General features: G+C 34.8%; 1 protein-coding gene across 3 annotated transcripts in view; it reads right to left on the bottom strand.

The window, feature by feature from the left end:
- iqsec1b (IQ motif and Sec7 domain ArfGEF 1b) overlaps positions 1–19019 on the bottom strand; it is a 166537-nt gene that overhangs the window by 107585 nt on the left and 39933 nt on the right. For 2 of the 3 annotated variants that reach the window (XM_026275593.1, XM_026275586.1), the window contains exon 3: positions 3031–3138. The exons of the other annotated variant lie outside the window; for it this stretch is intronic. In XM_026275593.1, coding sequence (XP_026131378.1) covers positions 3031–3138 — 108 coding nt within the window. The remainder of the gene's footprint in view (positions 1–3030; positions 3139–19019) is intronic. 3 annotated transcript variants of the gene reach the window in all.

The following is a 19019-nucleotide window of genomic DNA, read 5'->3' as shown; positions in this document are numbered from 1 at the left end:
GGATGAAATGGGATGGTCGCTTTAGAAAAAGTATTTTTATCTAATGTTTGTTTTTGTTACCACTATTAGTTAGTTTTAGGGTAGGATTTAGTGTGTTGCAGTTGTACACAATTTTCAAATGCATTAACCTTTTAGCACCACTTTTCCTTTCTGAACTGCTGCAATAATGTACAAAAATCAACAAAATAAAACATTGCTAGATACACATTCATTTGATTGAAATATAAAAATAAACCTCTCTGACTGAAGGAGCATAACATGTCTCCACAGGTACATTGTTCCAATGAGTCTGGGTTGTCAGTTTTGGTTGTGCTCTGTTTCTTTCACACATCTTTAAAATGGTTAGTGTTCATCCACATTTAAAAAATATAAAATAATAATAATTAACCACACCTTTCAAACCCCTTATAGACCATTTGCTTCCCATATGCTACCCACATTCTCATTTAGACAAAAAGATGTGCTTGAGAAAATCTTTGCTAGTCTTAACATATTGTTTTCATTTACATTAAAGGCCTGAGCGCATGCTTGCACACTAGAAAGTTCTTTCATTTCATCTTTTTATCATTGCCTTCCCTGCATGGCTCAGGCAAAGTCTGATCTCATGAAACCAGGATTGAGAGATCTCTAAACACTCCACCCAACTGTTTGAGCCTAAGATCCCACAGGATGACTGTTGTTATTTGTAGTTGCGCTCTAAGCCTGACATGTTATCTCGATCCGTGGTCAACGGCAGTTAATGTACAGGGATGTCTCGAGCCCTTGGGGTAATCACTAATGTTTATCAGAACCCGTCATCTCCAAAGCTAATTAAAAATCATCAAACAAGGCTAAACAACAGAGCTAATTAACAGGACACAGAATAACTATCCTCCACGGACAACAGGCTAGCATGAATTTTCATATAAACTAGAAGAGGCTTTTAATCATCAAAGTTCTATGGACATGCTATTGGCTATGCTATGCTACAGCACACACACATATTAAAAACTACAATCTCTGCCACTAGCTACAGTACATTATGGGGGAGAATTTCTAGCATGTAACAGTTTGTGTTATAGATCCAATACAAGTGCTGTCAAATGATTAATCACATCCAAAACAAAAGTTTTGTTCACATAATATATATATATAAGCGACTTACAGTGCATGCAGACAATTTTTTTTTTCTTTTTTTTACCAGTATGTGTGTTCCCTGGGAACTGAACCCACAACCTTTTACGCTGCTAATGCAATGCTCTACCACTAAGCCACAGGAACATTGTAAAGATCATTATTTTGTGTAATTGTTGTAACAGAATATGCTGACATGCTTTAATGTTTAAAAAAACACATTATTTTTCAAATACTGTACCTTATTGTAGGTCCTCTATGACCCCTCTCTCTCAAACATGTAATTTTCTACAAAGTCCCTCCTTCCGACAAGCGAAGTCTGCTTTGATTGGCCAACTGAATCAGGGCATTGTGATTGGCCAAACACCGCAAGCACTTGTTGGAAATGTAACGCTCCTTTTAAATTTTTTACATCATATGACCCCTTTAAATTCATCCATCTAAAGCCAAGCAATTTTTTTAAGTCTTTTAGGATTGTACTTGTCAGACTGTACAAACATTATGATCATGTCACACTGTGGGATCTCAGTTGTCATTAATGTCAAACTGTACAACAGTCAAGACGCATTAAATATGGGTGCGTGCAAGAAAACTTGTCCGGAGTTTTACCATATCAACCCATACTAGGGCTGGGCGATAAAACGATAACGATATGTATCGCGATGGACATGTAATCGATATCAATAAAAAATGCGTTACCTAGAAAATAAATTAGATTAAATTAGAAGTTTTTTGAGGAAAACATTTTAGGATTTTTTTTTTCATTAAATGAACTTCATTGGCAACCAACTCAGTTGCTATTGTTTCCTCAAAAAACAATTTATTTTCCACTTAAGAAAGAAAGACATGGATATCTTGGATTGCATTGGGGTGAGTAAATTCTTATTTTGAGTTAATATATTTTTCTCCTGGTCCTTATTTTGAATAGATCATAAAAATATCAATAATTATTGATATCGGCCGATATTAAACACTTATATCGTGATACAGTTTTCAGCCATATCGCCCAGCCCTAACCCATACACATTCAGTGATTGCGAGCTGCATTGCATGTGGGGCTGTAATTTTGACTATCATTAAAAGTATATGAATGGTGGCAATACCAGTGTGCTTATGCAGAGTAGTGGAAGCAGCACTACACACCCATAGAAAACAGCAGCGTTACTGGTGTTTATCATAGCAAAGGAAACATATCAGATGAATTTCCGTGAGCAGAGGATGGGTTTTTGCAGGAAGAAGAAATCTCTAGCATTTAGTTCTGATCATAGCTTGTCTTTAAAAACGAAGACAGTTTGATGTTCGTAGTAGGAGATGTCACACTGCAGGACTGTGCGCCAAATCTTCTGACACTGCTAGACGTTCGTCAGAGGTCAAGTTTGATCGCAACAGCCATTAATCAGCTGTCGGTGAACACGTCAAACTAATGATCAAAGACTACAGATTTTAGCCTAGGATTATAAGAATCTTTTAGGATTATAAAAATGTGTCTCAGATAACCGTATCATGGCCAAAATCGCACAGTGTGAGCCAGGCTTAACTTGACACAGTAAAAACCTTGCATCATACAAATGTCACACAATCAGCAGCATGACATCCCACTGCTCCACAGCAGGAGGAATCTATGTGTTTTTTCATTTTCTATCCGAGTGCACCATCAGACACAGGAGGTCCGCTTCCACAGAAGCCACAAAGAAGGAGCATTACAGTACTGCTCAGGGCCCAGTCATGGCAGACAGATCTATTAAATGAACACGGATGTGTATTTTTGAGCAATCAGCTGTATGTCGCTATGATGGGAGCATGACAATTTGCATAACCTGACACCAGGCCACCAATATGTGTGGAGAATAAGATAGAAGTTAGTCTATGCAGCAGCTCTGAGATATTAGCAAGTGAATATTAAACCCTTCCATTTACCCAAGAGATGCAGATTTCCATTTGCGACAGGGGTAACTTCTTCGACACAGCGGCACAATAAAGTTGCCAGGGTTATCTGTGACATCAAGGGGCAAAGAAGCGTGCCGTCTTCAAAAGGAAAAGAAAAAGAGAGACATGTTCAGCTTACAAGAGGTTCTTGATGTTCGGTCATGCTTCAAACAGATCAAAGTCAGCAAGGCACAAATCACAGGCAAGCCGTGATACAGTCTGAAATGCACAAAAAAATGAAATGTACTGAATCGGAATGATGGAAAAATGCGGTGTGTACATGCACAATCAAACCAGTTATGGTTAAAGAGATTCTCACAAAAAATGAACACTGTTATCATTTACTCACCCACATGTCATTGCAAAACATCTGGACTTTCTTTTTTCCATGGAAAGAAAAAGGAGAAACTTTTTTCCTATGCAATTAAAATGAACAGAAACTAGCGCTTCAAAAAGTGAAAACTATGAAATGATCAAAAATAATGCTGTAGGACTTGTGTACTACAGCTATATCTTCTGAAGTCAAACCATAACAAAACGGGCTGAACAAAAAAATACAGCTGGGCCAGTAGTTTAGAATTTTACTCTCATCCTAATGCACACTGTCCCACCTACGTATACTATATCTATGTTCATTCCCCCAGCTATGCATGTAAACATATTTCAGCAGATTTAATGTGTATATCTTAAATCAAAACCTCTGTCTTGATAGTTATTAGTGTTTTGATGTATATGTAAACACCGAATTCAGCAGTTGTCCATCCTTTGGAACCCTCTTTCGACTGAATGGCAGGCAACTGAAACTCATTTAAGAAGTGTGGGAAACCCATCAGTGCTTATAGACCAGAAAAGCTGACCAAGGCTGTTAGGGGACTGGAATATCTCGTTACTTGCATCCGGTGTGCATTGCATCTCAATGATTTCAAATCAAGGTCAGGAACTTTCGAATATGCATAATCACAGCTGACTATTGGCTGAATCAGCTCTCATCTGGCTGAAAGAATGTAAGGGGCGGACAGAGAGAAAAAAAGAGCGAGAACAAGCAAGAAAAACAATAATGAAATGTAAAAGAAAGACAAATGTGTTTACCTAATAAACCAGAGTGCTAAATTCATGAACACTCTTTATCATCTATTCAAGAAAAAAATAAAAATAAATAACATGTCCTTGGAAACAAAGGAAATTAAACATTTAAGGACAATTTTGCTGGGAAAACCTTCTCATAAGCGGACAGGACATAATTAGTCTAAAACCATGCCATGCTTCCTCAATTCAAAAGCATATTTCCTGTGATCTGAATAGCCTTCATCAACTCTACAATAAGTAAAGTCATTTCAGATTAAAAGCAAAATCCTGTGCTTATCCAAAATGGATGAGGACATCAAGTTAGTCCTTCTTAGCGCCGGATGAATAAATGGGCAAAATATATTCTAATTATTTTACTGCCAATAAAATTAAGCAATATTGTGAATATCATTCAAACATTCATAAAGAGATTTTTACTCTGTGTTTTAGGTCTTACATTAAACATTTTGATTATTTGAACCAGATTTCAGCCGATACATTAAACATTTAAACCTACTTTTAAATGATTTTAGAGCAAATGCATAAATACAGCGATACATAAAGAATATCATTAGATGGCTGAAAATGATTTTTTTAAAGATATATATCACACAGTCCTTCTTTCCAAAGAACAAGTGATGAAACAAGCAGATTTTTCTAATTTAAACCATTTTAAGTCTCCATGATTAATTAAATGGGAACAGATTACATCTCTTCCTGTTCACTTTTATAATCCTCATATCAGTGCACAAGATAATCTAAAGCGCTGAAGACACAATCCTGTGAAAAGCAGGTAGCATCCGACCAGAAAATAACATCTGCCTTTCTTCGCTGTGCAGCCAGTCAGGTGACATTTGGCTAATGTATGCAGAACATCTAAAAAACCTTATATTACGTCCCAAAAGGATGGCGGTATCGTAGATTACAGGAGAATTGCTCGGCATAATCATTACTGGCCAAGGGCTCATTTGCATTTGCAATGAGTAATAATCTTTCCAGACTATTAATGAAATCTAATGAAGGTGTATAAGAGGCTTACTGACAGTACAATTAGATGTCATGTTCATCACAACTGCTTCTGAGAGACCAGAGGTTTGAAGCGGTTAAACAGCATATGTGCCATCCTGGACACCTGGTCAGATTAAGCTAGTTCTACCAAACCAATTACCGGATCTTATTTTTCAATCTCACATCCAACATATAAAAACTATAGTACCTAAAAAAAGGCAGATTTTTGAGCATTACAGAGCATACCGCCCAAGTCAATATTACATGAGATTAAAAGACCAGATGTTTGCTGGATATCTGAGCCAGAGATGCTTTGAATGTCATGTTTTGCTTTTTTGAATTACGAAACTTGGCTAGTCAGGCTTAAATGTGAGTATTAACATTCACAGGAGGCGACACATGCTCTTTAATTATTTAAATTGAATGCATGCATTCAGTATTTTGTTTAAAATGGATTCTGTTGATTGAACAAAACTTCAATTGAATTTCAATCAAAGGCACCAAGGTCCCTCATCCAGTTAATCAACTATTTGGAATTGCTAAACTTATTACATTAAATTTATATTAACCCAAAATCTCACTCTGATTTGTCGCCATGGAAACAAACCAATGAATCAAATTGATCAAGATCCCCACACGTCTTTGTAATTTCCATTTTTGAAGACTGAATTATTAATTACCAAACAGTCGTCTTATTTTGTGTGCTTTCTTTATTCATTGGTACAGCATGTAGGGCTGAATTGTAAATCATTTAGCTTAATGAACCTTCTTATACATGGGCCAGCCAATTTCCCATGATGCACACATGTCCATTTCCAGCCTGCTAATATTTATGACTGTTCATTTCATGGGCAAAAAAGAGAGATCTTGCAATGTCACGTCAAAGCCGTTGGGTTTACAAGACATAACCACAAGACAAAGAAGCTGTTCTCCTCAGCGACTCTGCTAACCAACGATAATCGGTAATGTCATGGGATTAAACCCCTTTGAGTTTCCGCCCTGGCTGCCATAAGCTTTCTGTTATCACCACAGAGCAGGTTCTGGAGTTACATAACTCCTACAACTAAACAATCGCTCCTAAACTTAAACTAAAAAAAAGTCCAAAAAGCTGGCAAGAACTCAAAGCTAGCCTAAGATTAGCTTCGAGGACTAATTGAGCTGCAAAACTGCAGTATGAGCTTCATTTTATAGGAGATGTCCAAAAGTCTGATCAAACAGACACCCCCCAAATATTTTTAAGGGTTAGTTCACCTAACAATGAACATTCCAAGACCTCCATTCATCTTCGGAGCATAGATTCAAATATCTTTGATGGAATCTGAGAGTTCTCAGACCCTCCATAGACAGTAGTGGTCTTTGTGTTTTTTGACAGCTGATGCCGATGCCAATATCTTGGAAAGGAGGGTGGCCGATGGCCAGTATAAATGTATTTATTTTAATTAATATTTAATAAATTTGAAATAATTTGAAAATGGATTAACAATGATTTGTACAATAAGACATACTTTAACACAAATAAATAAACATTTCATAAAAATATAATTAAAAAGGAAGTAAACTGTAACCAACCGAGCACTGAGTATTCTGGGAAGTTTGTGTGCATTTTTTAATAAATAAACCCAAGGTAACACTCATTATAGATACAGCACACAGTGAAAATGATATGAATATAACAGTGGGAAAATGCATAATTTGAAATCCTGAATTTAATGTTTAAAGCATATACATGCCGTAAAAATAAAAGTCCCGCCTCGAAAGCATCGGCCAAACATTGAAAAATGCCAAATATCAGCTGATATATTAACCACTAATAGACAGCAAGGATATTACCCTGATAAACGCACAGACATGTACTGTAGCAATGACATCAGTAAAATAGTCCATGTGACATCAGGGGTTCAACCGTAATTTTACGAAGCTATGAGAATACTTTGTGCGCACAGAAAACAATAACAACACAATTTATTCAGCATATCTTATCCCATGCCTTTTTTTTTTAACCTTTAAAGCCTTGATGTTTACTACGAATCTTCAGTTCTTAAACATTTCTCCTTTTACCCTCCACTGACAAAAAGTCATACAAGTTTGGTATGTATTTATTTGTTTATTTAGTTATTTATTTATTTATAAATCCATGGACGTGGGGGGAATAATACTATGTAAAAAAAAAACTGACCCAGAACATGTTTACGTTATCGACGAAGTACATGGAGTCATGATTAAATCAACATAGTCTCTTAAAATCAATGCTAGGCAAGCCTTGACATTTTGCCAACCCTTTCCTTAAACAACATAATATGTAGAGAAAGATGATTGCTTTTGATTCTGTCTCATCTTAACCCTCTGAATCTCCATCCCACCCCATTTACTGACCCTAAAATCGGTTGGCAAATTTTCATTAGTTCGAGGTCCTTGGTTCCCATCTGACAGCATTGATATATGTGTCATTTCTGCCAATATTATATTGGTGATTCAGAGAGAAATAAAATGCCCCTGATTGAAATACTCAAGCAAAGCCAAAAGACTATTCCCATTTTTCATTGAGCACATGCTGCTTGCAATGGAGCTGCATTTAGCAGTACTGGCCGGCACCCAAACTACAAAACCGAGTAATTGTGTTTAAATGGTCCAGACTGATCAGCATTGTGATCACAGATCCTTTCATGCCTCTCAAATGGTTTCCTCAGATCCACCAGACAAACCTCCATGTTACCATCAATCGTGCATGAAAGTAAAGAAGCTTTGAACCATTAAGCCACTCTCGGCCCCTGGTGCTGTGAAACAAACCGAATCCGAGTGGCTATGCGGTTCAGCTTCACTGCACAACAATCCATCACAGATCTGCCAGTTTGTGAATGGACTGACTGCTAACACATGGGTGCTGAAAAACAAGGCCAAGCCACAATTGTGTCTGGAAGACCTATGGAGATGTAGAAATGAAATAAACATAGTCTATCATTGGTGTTTAACAAATGGTTGGTCACTTTATGTCAATCAGATAATCTCCTTTTGTTTAAGTGAGCATTAGTGATGCACCGAATGTTCGGCAACTGAAAGTATTCATCAGAAAACAGCAAAACAACAACAACAACAACAACAAAAAATCCTATTTCAGTGTTTGGCCAAATAAGCGGGAAGACTGAATAAATAATATTGAATAATGACTTGATTTGATCAAATAGAGGCGTGCATTTATGCAGCAAACACGTGGCCAGAACGGAAGCATTTAAAAGTGTCAGAGAAAGATGCAAAAAAGCACCAGCAGCGAGAGACTAGAGAGCCCAGTGAGAGACAATTACAGATTTGTGCACAACTTTGGCAGTATTTTATAAATGTATAAAAAGGTATTTTTCGAAATGACAGCGTCTCCATTAACCAATGTATTGCATTTTAAACATACATTTTTACTCTTGCGATAAGTCATGGCAATGGATTTTGGTGGGAGTTTGATGGATTTTGCAAATATTTATTTGAAGAAGTATGCGTACATCTTTACAGAAGCAGCATGGAGAGCTGCTTCAGAAATGTGTGTGGCACGGCTGGTAGAAACACAAGCATTGACTAGAGTGGTTACAATCAGCTTCAGTGGTGTATCAGAGCCACATTGCACCGCAGACGTGTGCAGTGTAAAATTATCTTATTACGTTTTACATATGCCATGTGACCCGTAAATGTGGAAAAACTTTTCCATTGCAGCATTGTGAAATATTCCTTTTTCGAATTGCAGAATTTTTTTTTTTTTTGTGCCATATATGGGAGTTCTTGCGAAATTGACATGTTTCCATTAGGCATATTTTAATTTTGCGCAATTTAAAAGGTAATGGAAATGTAGCTACTGCAGAGCATGTCTCTGATAAGAAGTGGTAGGGGTGGTTGTGGCTTGTTATTGTATGATGATTGAAAGCGCAAAATGGCTTAAAATTAGTTCATAAACTGCAGAATGTTGTTTTCTAATACATACATGAATTGAAAGAATTCTGACAACGCTGCACATGCTCACAACGTATCTGCTTGTTGGCAGGAATTCAAAGTGTAAAGTAAATCTGTGTTGAAACGATATTACTTGTTAGTTGCTCAGTAACATTCATATGAATTTTAACAAGGCATGTGGCAATGCGATATGTGTGAAAACCCCAATTTTCTAAATCTGCTGCTGTCAACAAAATAATTTATAATAAAAAAAAGAATAAAATCAACATTAATAAATGTTAGCATTGTTATTTTACTGTTGTTAGAATTGTTATTTTACTTTTGTTCTGAAATGAAATAAAAAGTAACACAATAATGATAATAGCAATTACAATTGCTCTATTAATCTTTTAATTATTTTCTGTTCTGCAAGGCTGCATTTATTTATACAGTAAAAAAAAAAATGCCTGATTCAAGAAGGGGGGTCTCAAAAATAGCCAAGAAATATTGTCTTACTAACTTATTGATTTTCAATTAAATTGTGCTTTATTGGTATAATGTCTGCTAGAACGTAAAAAAAAAAAAATCAATGTTAAGTAACCATTTTTAAATTGTTGTTTTATAATTGATTTTTTGGTAACACTTTATTTTAGGGTATCTTGTTGCTTATAAGCATGCATATTACTAGAATATTAGCCATTTATTTGTATTAATTAAGCACAAATTAATGCCTTATTCTACATTACCTTATTCTACATAATTCTACTGAATACCTAAACTTAACAGCTACCTTACTAAAAATGAATAAGCAGCAAATTAGGAATTCAATGAGGAAAAAGTTGTAGTTAATAGTGAATAAGTGTTCCTTATACTAAAGTGCTACCGATTTTTTTCTTTGAATGCAAGAATCTTTATTTCGGTAAATTTGTAGTGAGCATTCATTTAGTCAAAGGTCTGACTACAACAACATGTTTTTGTAGCAACCTAATGTTTGTAAGTGTATCTCCCCAGCTCTGTTTCCTGCTGCAGTGACCTCTTTCATTGTGCAGATGAATCATACAGAGGTCATTATCATATTGCTAATATATCATGGCAGAGGCACAGTGCTTAAAGCAGTGCACCTCCATAATTCAACTGCTCTTAATAAAAGTGTTAAACCTCCATCCCAAAAATGGTGCTGTGATAAAACTGTCCAGTGGAGTACTTTTAGTAAACCATCACTGTCAATAATGGGTGCATTTGGTGCCGGTCAACTGCAGTTCACAATACATTTCACTCCCAAAGTTGCATCAGTGGTGTGATGATTCTGTCATGTTTTTACCAGCTGTTTGGACTCTCAATCTGACAGCACCCATTCACTATAGAGGATCCAATGCTGAGTAATGAATATCTATGAATTGCTCACTGTAGCTCCTTTATACAAAAACTACCAATCAAAGGTTTTTGAACAAATTTTCATTATTAATTTTGATTTAAAGAAGTTTCTTCCTGCTCACCATGCCTGCATTTATTTGATCCAAAATACAGTAAAAGAAGTAATATTGTGAAATATTTGTACTATTAAAAGAACTGCTTTCTATTTTAATATATTTTAAAGTGCAATTTATTCCTGTGATCAAAGCTAAATTTTCAGCAACATTATCTCAGTCTTCAGTGTCATATGATCCTTCAAAAATCTTTCTGATATGCTGATTTGCTGTTAAAGAAACATTTATTAATATTATTATTATTATTATCAATATTTAAAACAGTTGAGTACATTTCTTTTTCAGGAATCTTTGATCAACAGAAAGATCCAAAGTTTAGCCTTTATCTGTAATAATAGGCTTCCATTCAAAAGCTTTAAGTTAGTTATAGGCATTATAGAAATTAATACTATTATTTAGCAAGGATGCTTTAAATTGATCAAAAGTGATGATAAAGACATTTATAATGTTACAAAAGATTTCTATTTGAGATAAATGCTGCTGAACTATTTATCAAAGAAATCTGAAAAATTCTACTTAGCTGTTTTCAACATAATAATAACAATAATGTTAATAAATGTTTTTTGCTGCGCAAATCAGAATAGTAGAATGATTGCTGGACAATCATTTGACTTCAGTAATGAGTAATTAGCAGATATTTTAAATATATATACACACACACACACACACACACACACAAAGATTCCATATATATATATATATATATATATATATATATATATATATATATATATATATATTTATTTATTTTTTTTTTTTACTGTTTTTGCTGTACTTTAGATCAATTAAATGTAGGCTTAGTGAGCAGAAGGGACTTCTTTAAAAATAACATAAAAAATCTTTTGACTGGTAGTGTACTATGCAAAGTATACTCAAACATTATTGACTGATAGTATGCTACTCCCAATATAGCCCTATTCCTCAATGTATAAAAGATGATAGTGGTAATAAAACATAAGAGGTTTAAATCTGGCTGTGAAACCTTTTTTCTATTTCACTCTCTCTGTCTCTGTCTGTCTATTTTTTGGTCTACCTCAGATCTCTCATAACCCTGAGGGAGCCTTTATTTATATGAGGCAGCAGCAACTTCAATGGCTTTTAATAATTAATGATTTTGCGACCTGGCTGTATAAGGCCAGCTCCACCAAACAGTAGTGAAGTACCACATACAGTATATTACTGCGGCTTTACAACACTCACTTTAACAGGGCACAAGTGCTTGGACAGAGCTCTGTGACTATCCCTCACATTGAAAAAACATGAGCTAGAAAGCAAGCCGGATGCTAGATATCCCCAGAGCTGCTGTCTTTGCAGTAGGCACCTGCAGTGGTTGTGAACTCCCCATAAGAGAGACTCCAAATTCCCTACATCTCTATGTAGCAGACCAGATGCAGAGTGAGAGAGAGGGAGAGAGAGTGTGAACACAAATACTGGCCCCTCAACAACGTAGTACGACCAGAATTTGTGCCAACACCAAAACTTGACTGAGAATTATTGCCTTGTAAAACCCATTTTGCTATGATGAGGCAGAGATACAGGGTGGATTAAGAGGAAACTGCACAATTAGTCAGAAGAAAGGGATATTAGGAAAACTACAAGTGCTGTAGCACTCTTTCTCTCAGGCGGTGTTCGAAGCTTACGTGAACCCCTCGTCTAGTTTTGCAAATATTGTGATGTCAAGGATCCCCATATACACTGAGAAAAATTTGGAGTAGAAACCATTTTTACTTAGAAATAATTAAATATAAAAAAAAAAAAAACAAAAAAAAAAACGAAGTAGCAGTAGTAAAAAAACTTATTTGTGAAATTTTGAAGTAGAAAGCCTGAAACAGTATTCTCATATATATATATATATATATATATATATATATTTATTACTACTACTTCACAAAATAGTCAGATATATATTTGTTAATATAAAAATCCATTTAAACTACATAAGACAAATTATATTATATATTAAAGACAAAATGTTGTTTCTTAAATTAAGTCATTTGTTACTGTACAAACACTAAAAGATCTTATTAAAAGACTAGGTGTAAAATAGAATAAAATTAGTTTTGTTTTTAGTGACCTTTTCTTAGTTTTAGATAAACACAAAAATAATGCACTATCACTCGATTGAAATGAACAATAATAATGATTATTATTATTAATAATAAAAGTTCTCCACAGCAAGAATAAAATTAACTGATTAAAACTTGCAGTAAAGACAATTATAATGTTATACAAAAGATTTATATTTCAAATAAATGCTGTTGTTTTGAACTTTCCATTCATCCTGAAAAAAAGTATCATGTTTCCTCAAAAATATTAAGCAGCACACCTGTTTTCGACATTAATAATATTATGAAATGTAATGTAGACTGACGTAAATGGCTCTAAAATCAGGCTTTTCCATAAAAGAAAATAAAATACATTTTAAAACGTATTCAAATAGAAAACAGTTGTTTTTAAATAGCAATAATATTACTGTATTATTTATTTAAAATACAGTTTTTTTTATGAATGCAGCCTTAATTGGTGAGTGTGAGAGACTTTTCTATTGAAAAATATTGAATTAAAAATAATTTTTACAAAATCATCAAAAATTATTAATCTTCTAAACTGTTTTGCAGATAAATATATTCATATTTATGAATTACTTAATAAATAAATTAACAATATTCATAATGTATTACAATAAAAAGCGCCTATTTGACACTACATGAAAATATTACTCTACTTTTTAAAGACACATTTTTGTCTGCCTTCAAAAATCAATCAAAAGGAGGCATTGACGACAGGATGTGACCCAAATACTGAATTCTGACATGCCTTGATACCCTCCTTCTTCCGGATACTTGAAAGATAAGCATTTTGTCAGGTCAGCGACACAGCCACACGTGTTTGTTTACCCAGTATCTGCAAGCAACCAGTGTGTGGCCGGCCCTGCCTACTTAACCTTGGCAAAGCCACAGGCCAAGTACAGAACAGCGTGTCAGGAGAAAGAACCCGTCTTACTCTGCACTGTTAGCGTGAGCATCAGAGCGCTGGAACAGAGCCTGTCAACAGCTGTGTGACACGTGCGCACGCACACGGAGTGGATCGGCTTCAATGGAGCAGCCTATTACAGGCCCCAAATCAATGAGCAGATACATAGAGAGTGAGAGAGAAGGCAGGAAGGTGAGTGTAAAGACCGAGGTGAAAATGAGAGAGGACAAATGCTCTGGGGAACCAGGTCTAAAAACCTCCCTGCGGCTATACTCACTCACACACACACGTCCTTGTCTAGAAGGAACAGTGTGTATTGTACAGGGCTGCTCGGTGGAAAGCAGAGGCGTGCTGATGTCATGCTGATGTATCCCACTAGCAAAGCCTGGCAGCAGTGACATATTTTGGTTTGTAGTAAGGGGAATAAAGAAAACTGCAAGAGGTGACATTTCACTCTGCTCTGATGATGGTCTGAGTCACTGAAATCGAAACGATTTGTCAAACAGACTACACTTCGTAAGTTTTATGAGAAAGTGTTATATCTCAAGTTATCCACAATAAACTGTGCTTTCAAAATGATTAAAGACTAAAATGAAGTTTAGTTTTGTTTTTCAAAGTGTGAAGGATTTTTTATCCTTAGAAATATTTCAGCCATTACTACATACAGTATATACACTGCCAAACATATACAGTTTTGGATGAGCCAGTTTAAATATATGTAACTTAAAAAAATATATATAATAATGTGAATTAAAAAAAAAAATCAAATGAATAATATAATAATAATAATATAATGAATAATACATTCATAATATTCATAGAAATACTAAATACTAAATAATATTAAAACAAAAACTGTCCTACCTGAAACAGTGGGAATAAAATATAAATACAATATATGTATATTAAAAATTGTCATAATGTATAACTACATAAAGACTACATGATCCTACTTGAAAATAAAATTGCATTCATAAATTTTTTTTGGATGAGCAGATTTAAATAAATTTAAAACTAAATTCTAAATTCATTTATTTATTGAAAAGTTTTCAGCAAAGAAATTGACTGTCAGGCTGATAATACACCGGGCAACTTTGAGAAATGTTGCCGTCAACTCTAACAACCAGATGATACACAGGGCCCATGACCAATCTAAAATATCCAGATAGAAATTTGTTAGCCATTCTCATGGGGAAAGTGCCCAAGCAATTGTTTAAAAAAGTTGCCCAGCAAAATCGCTCCAAAAGTTACCCCGTGTATCATCATTCACTCACACAACAATCCAAGGATAACACCCTCCGCTGCATCTCAAACCTTCAAGAAAGGCTCAACATGTTGTCTGCGCTTTGAAAATGATGAGAGAGTTTGACGACATTAAAACAGTGGCTGAAATAACACTGATATCTGACTCGACTGCCAGCATCCATTTATCAGTCTCAACATCAAAGTCTGACTGAGGCGGGACTTAAAAACGTCCAGATAAGGGAGAGATATGAGTGATATGCCTGTTCACTCAATTGAGTTTGGCTCGAAGCTTTGATATCGAAGAGGAGAACTTCACTGTAAGTGAAAATTCCCAGAGTATCTGCTTTCTTCAAGTGTTTGTCCCCATTTCTAGGGATAAAACAGTTGCTTAAAACTAAGAGTGTTTTCTGTGAAATATACCGCAGATGTAAATCTACTGCTGCAAATACACCCAGTGTAAGAGACTTCTTTTAAAAGTAAAAATGTTCCTAAAAACTTTTGAACGTTAGGTGATATGCAGTACATTAAAATATGTTAGTTTTTTTTTTCTTGTTTTCCATTTTCTCTTAAATTTTGTATTTCATTTAAGTTTTTACAATAATATATTACAAATATTTATTACTTTGTCCCTTCTGCGATGCGGAAAACAGGGAATCCACTCATAAAATTTTAATTTACTGTATAATGCGGAATGTCATGGAATTAATAAAATAAATAATAAATAAAAAGTAGGTGAGTACACTTAAATCAAAATATGATATGGTCTAGCACAGGGCTATTCAATTAGTTTAATTTGAGGGCCATAGTATCGAAAACTTTAAGTGGGCCAGGTGGGGGCGGTCATCCCAATGTCTTTTATAAGATAAGAAATTAAATTGAAAAGCAAATACAGCTGTAAAATAAACAAATATTATACCAACAATAACATCTCTGAAATGTTAACATTAGTGCTATCAATAGATTAAAAAAAATATTTAAATGATCGCACAATTTTATTTAATTAAATTTCATTGTAAGGATGCACGATCATGATTTTTCATTGCCTATTCCGATACCGATTTTTTTTTACAAGCATACTGGCCTATTCCGATTTCCTTTTTTTTTTTTCTTTAAGCAACAAACAAGAAAGAAGGAAAGTATGCATAAACAAGATGTTTATTTGGTATTTAATAGGCCAAACTGGCTTTTGGCTATTGAAAACAATAACCATAACCATCTGAAATTAACGGCAGTAACTGCACAGTAAGTAGACTACATTCAATACAAACATAGAAGGTACAAACATCAGCATTTAGCTTTTGTTTTTGAATTGGGTTGAAACTACATAGAACTGGCCTTAAATGAAAACATTAACTGTAATCATGTGAAATGAAAGGCAATAACTGCATAGTTCTACTCTACAACACAATCAACACACATTCAGTAAGAGGTTTCTTAATCAGCGTTCAGTATTTGCTTTAGTTTTTAAATTTGGTTTTAAATAAAAAAAAAGGTCTTTACCAGTGAGACTAAATAAAAGTATGCTATATAAAAATTGGAAAATGTTAAAATCAAATAATGTTGGTGTGAACAAAACAAAGAAGCAAAGTGTTTAATTCGTCCAATTAATAAAATAAAATAAAACAGGGTAATGATTCACATATTTATTTTACTTGAGGCACTGAAAAATAAATAAGTATTGTCTCAAAAAAATATAGATGTGAATAATTACTCGTAGTACTTTTTTTCAATGTGTGCTACAACAGGTGATTTTTAAATCAAATAATCGATGTAATTTTAAGGTAAAAAAATAAAAATCATCCTATACAGAACTGATGTTTACTTCTGGCTTCTCAAACGTATATGCAAGTTCTACTTTACAATAAAAAATAAAAAAATGAATTTTTTGTCCGTTTTGTTTCTCTTCCAAAATGCGAGAAGTTGAGCTGAACATCCCTTCACTGTCTCCGCTTGTGCAGGGCTTGTGCAGTGCAAGGGACTCTTATTTTGTGCATTAGGCTGTTCGCATCCTGCTATCTGTGCCTCAGATGTGCAGCTCTGCACTTCCAGTGCTGAATGGCTGCCTGTGTCCTGCTCATAGATTTCGAAATACTTCCACACAAATGACATGATAGCGAATGATTCCATTCCAATGTAGTTCCACGCAGGCGCACTTCCGGAAAAATTGGCCGAAAAAAAGACTAAAAACCGTCTGATTGCCGGGTCGTGTATTTTAAGCAAAAAACGTCCGGTTCCGATTTATGGCCGGTCAACCGGTGCAACCCTAATTAATTGCATATTAATATTTTTATGTTAAATATATATTTATGTTTGGTCTAGTGTCTGTGAATATTAAGCCACAAAAATACTATTTAAATATGAATACTTCATGTTCTGCATTTCTCAGACACACGGTTTTCATTTACATCAGCGCGTGATGCTTGTAGTATTTTCAGCCTCTGCCAACTCAATATTAGAGTACATGAACACACTGTTTATTGTCATATCATATACAAACAGAAACTCAAAGGTTTTCACAGCGACCTGTCAAAATAAAAGTTTGATTCAACTTGAAGAAACTGTGACAAAAATTTAGCTATTACTAAATGTAATGATAGAACTACTACTACTGATAAAATTAATATTAAAACAATATTTTCAAGGAATATTTACCAGAATATTTTTTACTAGAATTTCTTTCCCAAAAAATGTAAACGCACAAAGTAACAAATAAAGTAATACTAAACTTTGTTTTAATAAAATCCTTCATTTAGAGATGTTTTGATGATTAAAATATAAAGACACCATTAAAATAGAATCCAGAAAAGTAATGGAAAACAGAATTTGTTCAAGTTAAACTTTTCAATTAATTAAACATTCTTTTTGATTAATAAAAAACAGACTGTAGAAAAATGTAAAGAAAAAAAAATAATCCAGAAAAATTACAATGGAAAAAATTGAATTTGGAGCCATACACAAGAGGGAGGTAACACTGTTATATCAGCCAAGTGGACATGTTTATCAGCTGATGCAAATCATCTCAAAATGACCAAAGACCGGCTGGTATATTGGTCCATTAAAACACAAAAACGTTTTTCTTCCCAAATGTCTTAAACTGCCAAATTATACATCTGGTTCATTCACACCAACACAGGAAAGAGTTTTAAATTTAGATTCATATCAGACTCGCTTTTCCAATTCAACAATCTTATCTAGTTTTCCATGTTAATAAGACAGATCCGGGGGAAGAACACTAAGCCAAGAGACTGTCAACACAGGGCCTTTGGTTTTCATAAAGGCTAAGACTTTAAGGCTTTCCTCAGTCTAGAAAACTGCCTGTTTGCTCGCCTAACAAAAAATACACAGCGATCTTCCCCGATTATAATTATACACCCTCGATCCCTTACAGCACTTCACCCTAAAACTAATAAGCGTCATCCATCTGCAGCCAGATAATTTGCCAATTACCGACAACAACTGTTGTTGTGTGTTATCGTGTTTAATGTTGTTGCACAAGTCCAATGTTCCTCAAGAAGCGCTCCTTAGGGACAGCCTCTCGCTTTGATAAGCAGTCTGAGCTTCTTTTGCAACAATTTCCTCTCCAGTGCTCAATTCAAACTTCCCTGGCTGATGAAATCTGGGATCAACAGCAAACCCCCGAACAAGATCGTTTCAGTGGCTCACAAAATGCTACGAGTGTTGAGGAGGACCTGCTGGATGTTTGGGAGAGTCCCTGAGGATTCTGCTGCTCCATCGAAACTAATGCCACCCCCAGCTGGAAGGAAGCGTTGAGGTACATTGATTCACACTCTACAACACTGCAGTGCTGAGTGAGGATCTAATTAAGTCTGTTAATAACCTAGTGTTGATACAGCTGTAAATGTTCAACCGAATGGATACAGCAGCAGTCATCTTTCTGTTCGACTTGAGTTGCAATACAACGGTGCCTATGAATGTTATTAATAAAGACCTGCTTCAGAGAATCTATCACAATGAGGTAGAGACCCACGGCTCAGGATTGATGGGAAAAAATGTCTTACTGAAGTGCAAAGTAGACAGATAGTACAAAAATGTGTCTTATTTTTGCCACTTGGCACTTAAGCACTTGAGCAATAACTCAGCAATCTCAAGATGATGAAAAGGGCTCAAAGTTTAGGGGTTGATGTTTTACAGTACAGTATGTGTGATATTTATGGCCATCACTTTAAAAAGTGCTTCACAGACCTGCTTATGAATAATAATAAGATGATAATATGATGGACAAATAATATTATTACTATTTTAGTAAATAGTTTGTAAAATACTGACTAAGAA

Source organism: Carassius auratus, chromosome 11 (assembly GCF_003368295.1).
Source record: "Carassius auratus strain Wakin chromosome 11, ASM336829v1, whole genome shotgun sequence".
Taxonomy (NCBI): domain Eukaryota; kingdom Metazoa; phylum Chordata; class Actinopteri; order Cypriniformes; family Cyprinidae; genus Carassius; species Carassius auratus.
This window is presented reverse-complemented; position numbering and strand designations above follow the sequence as displayed.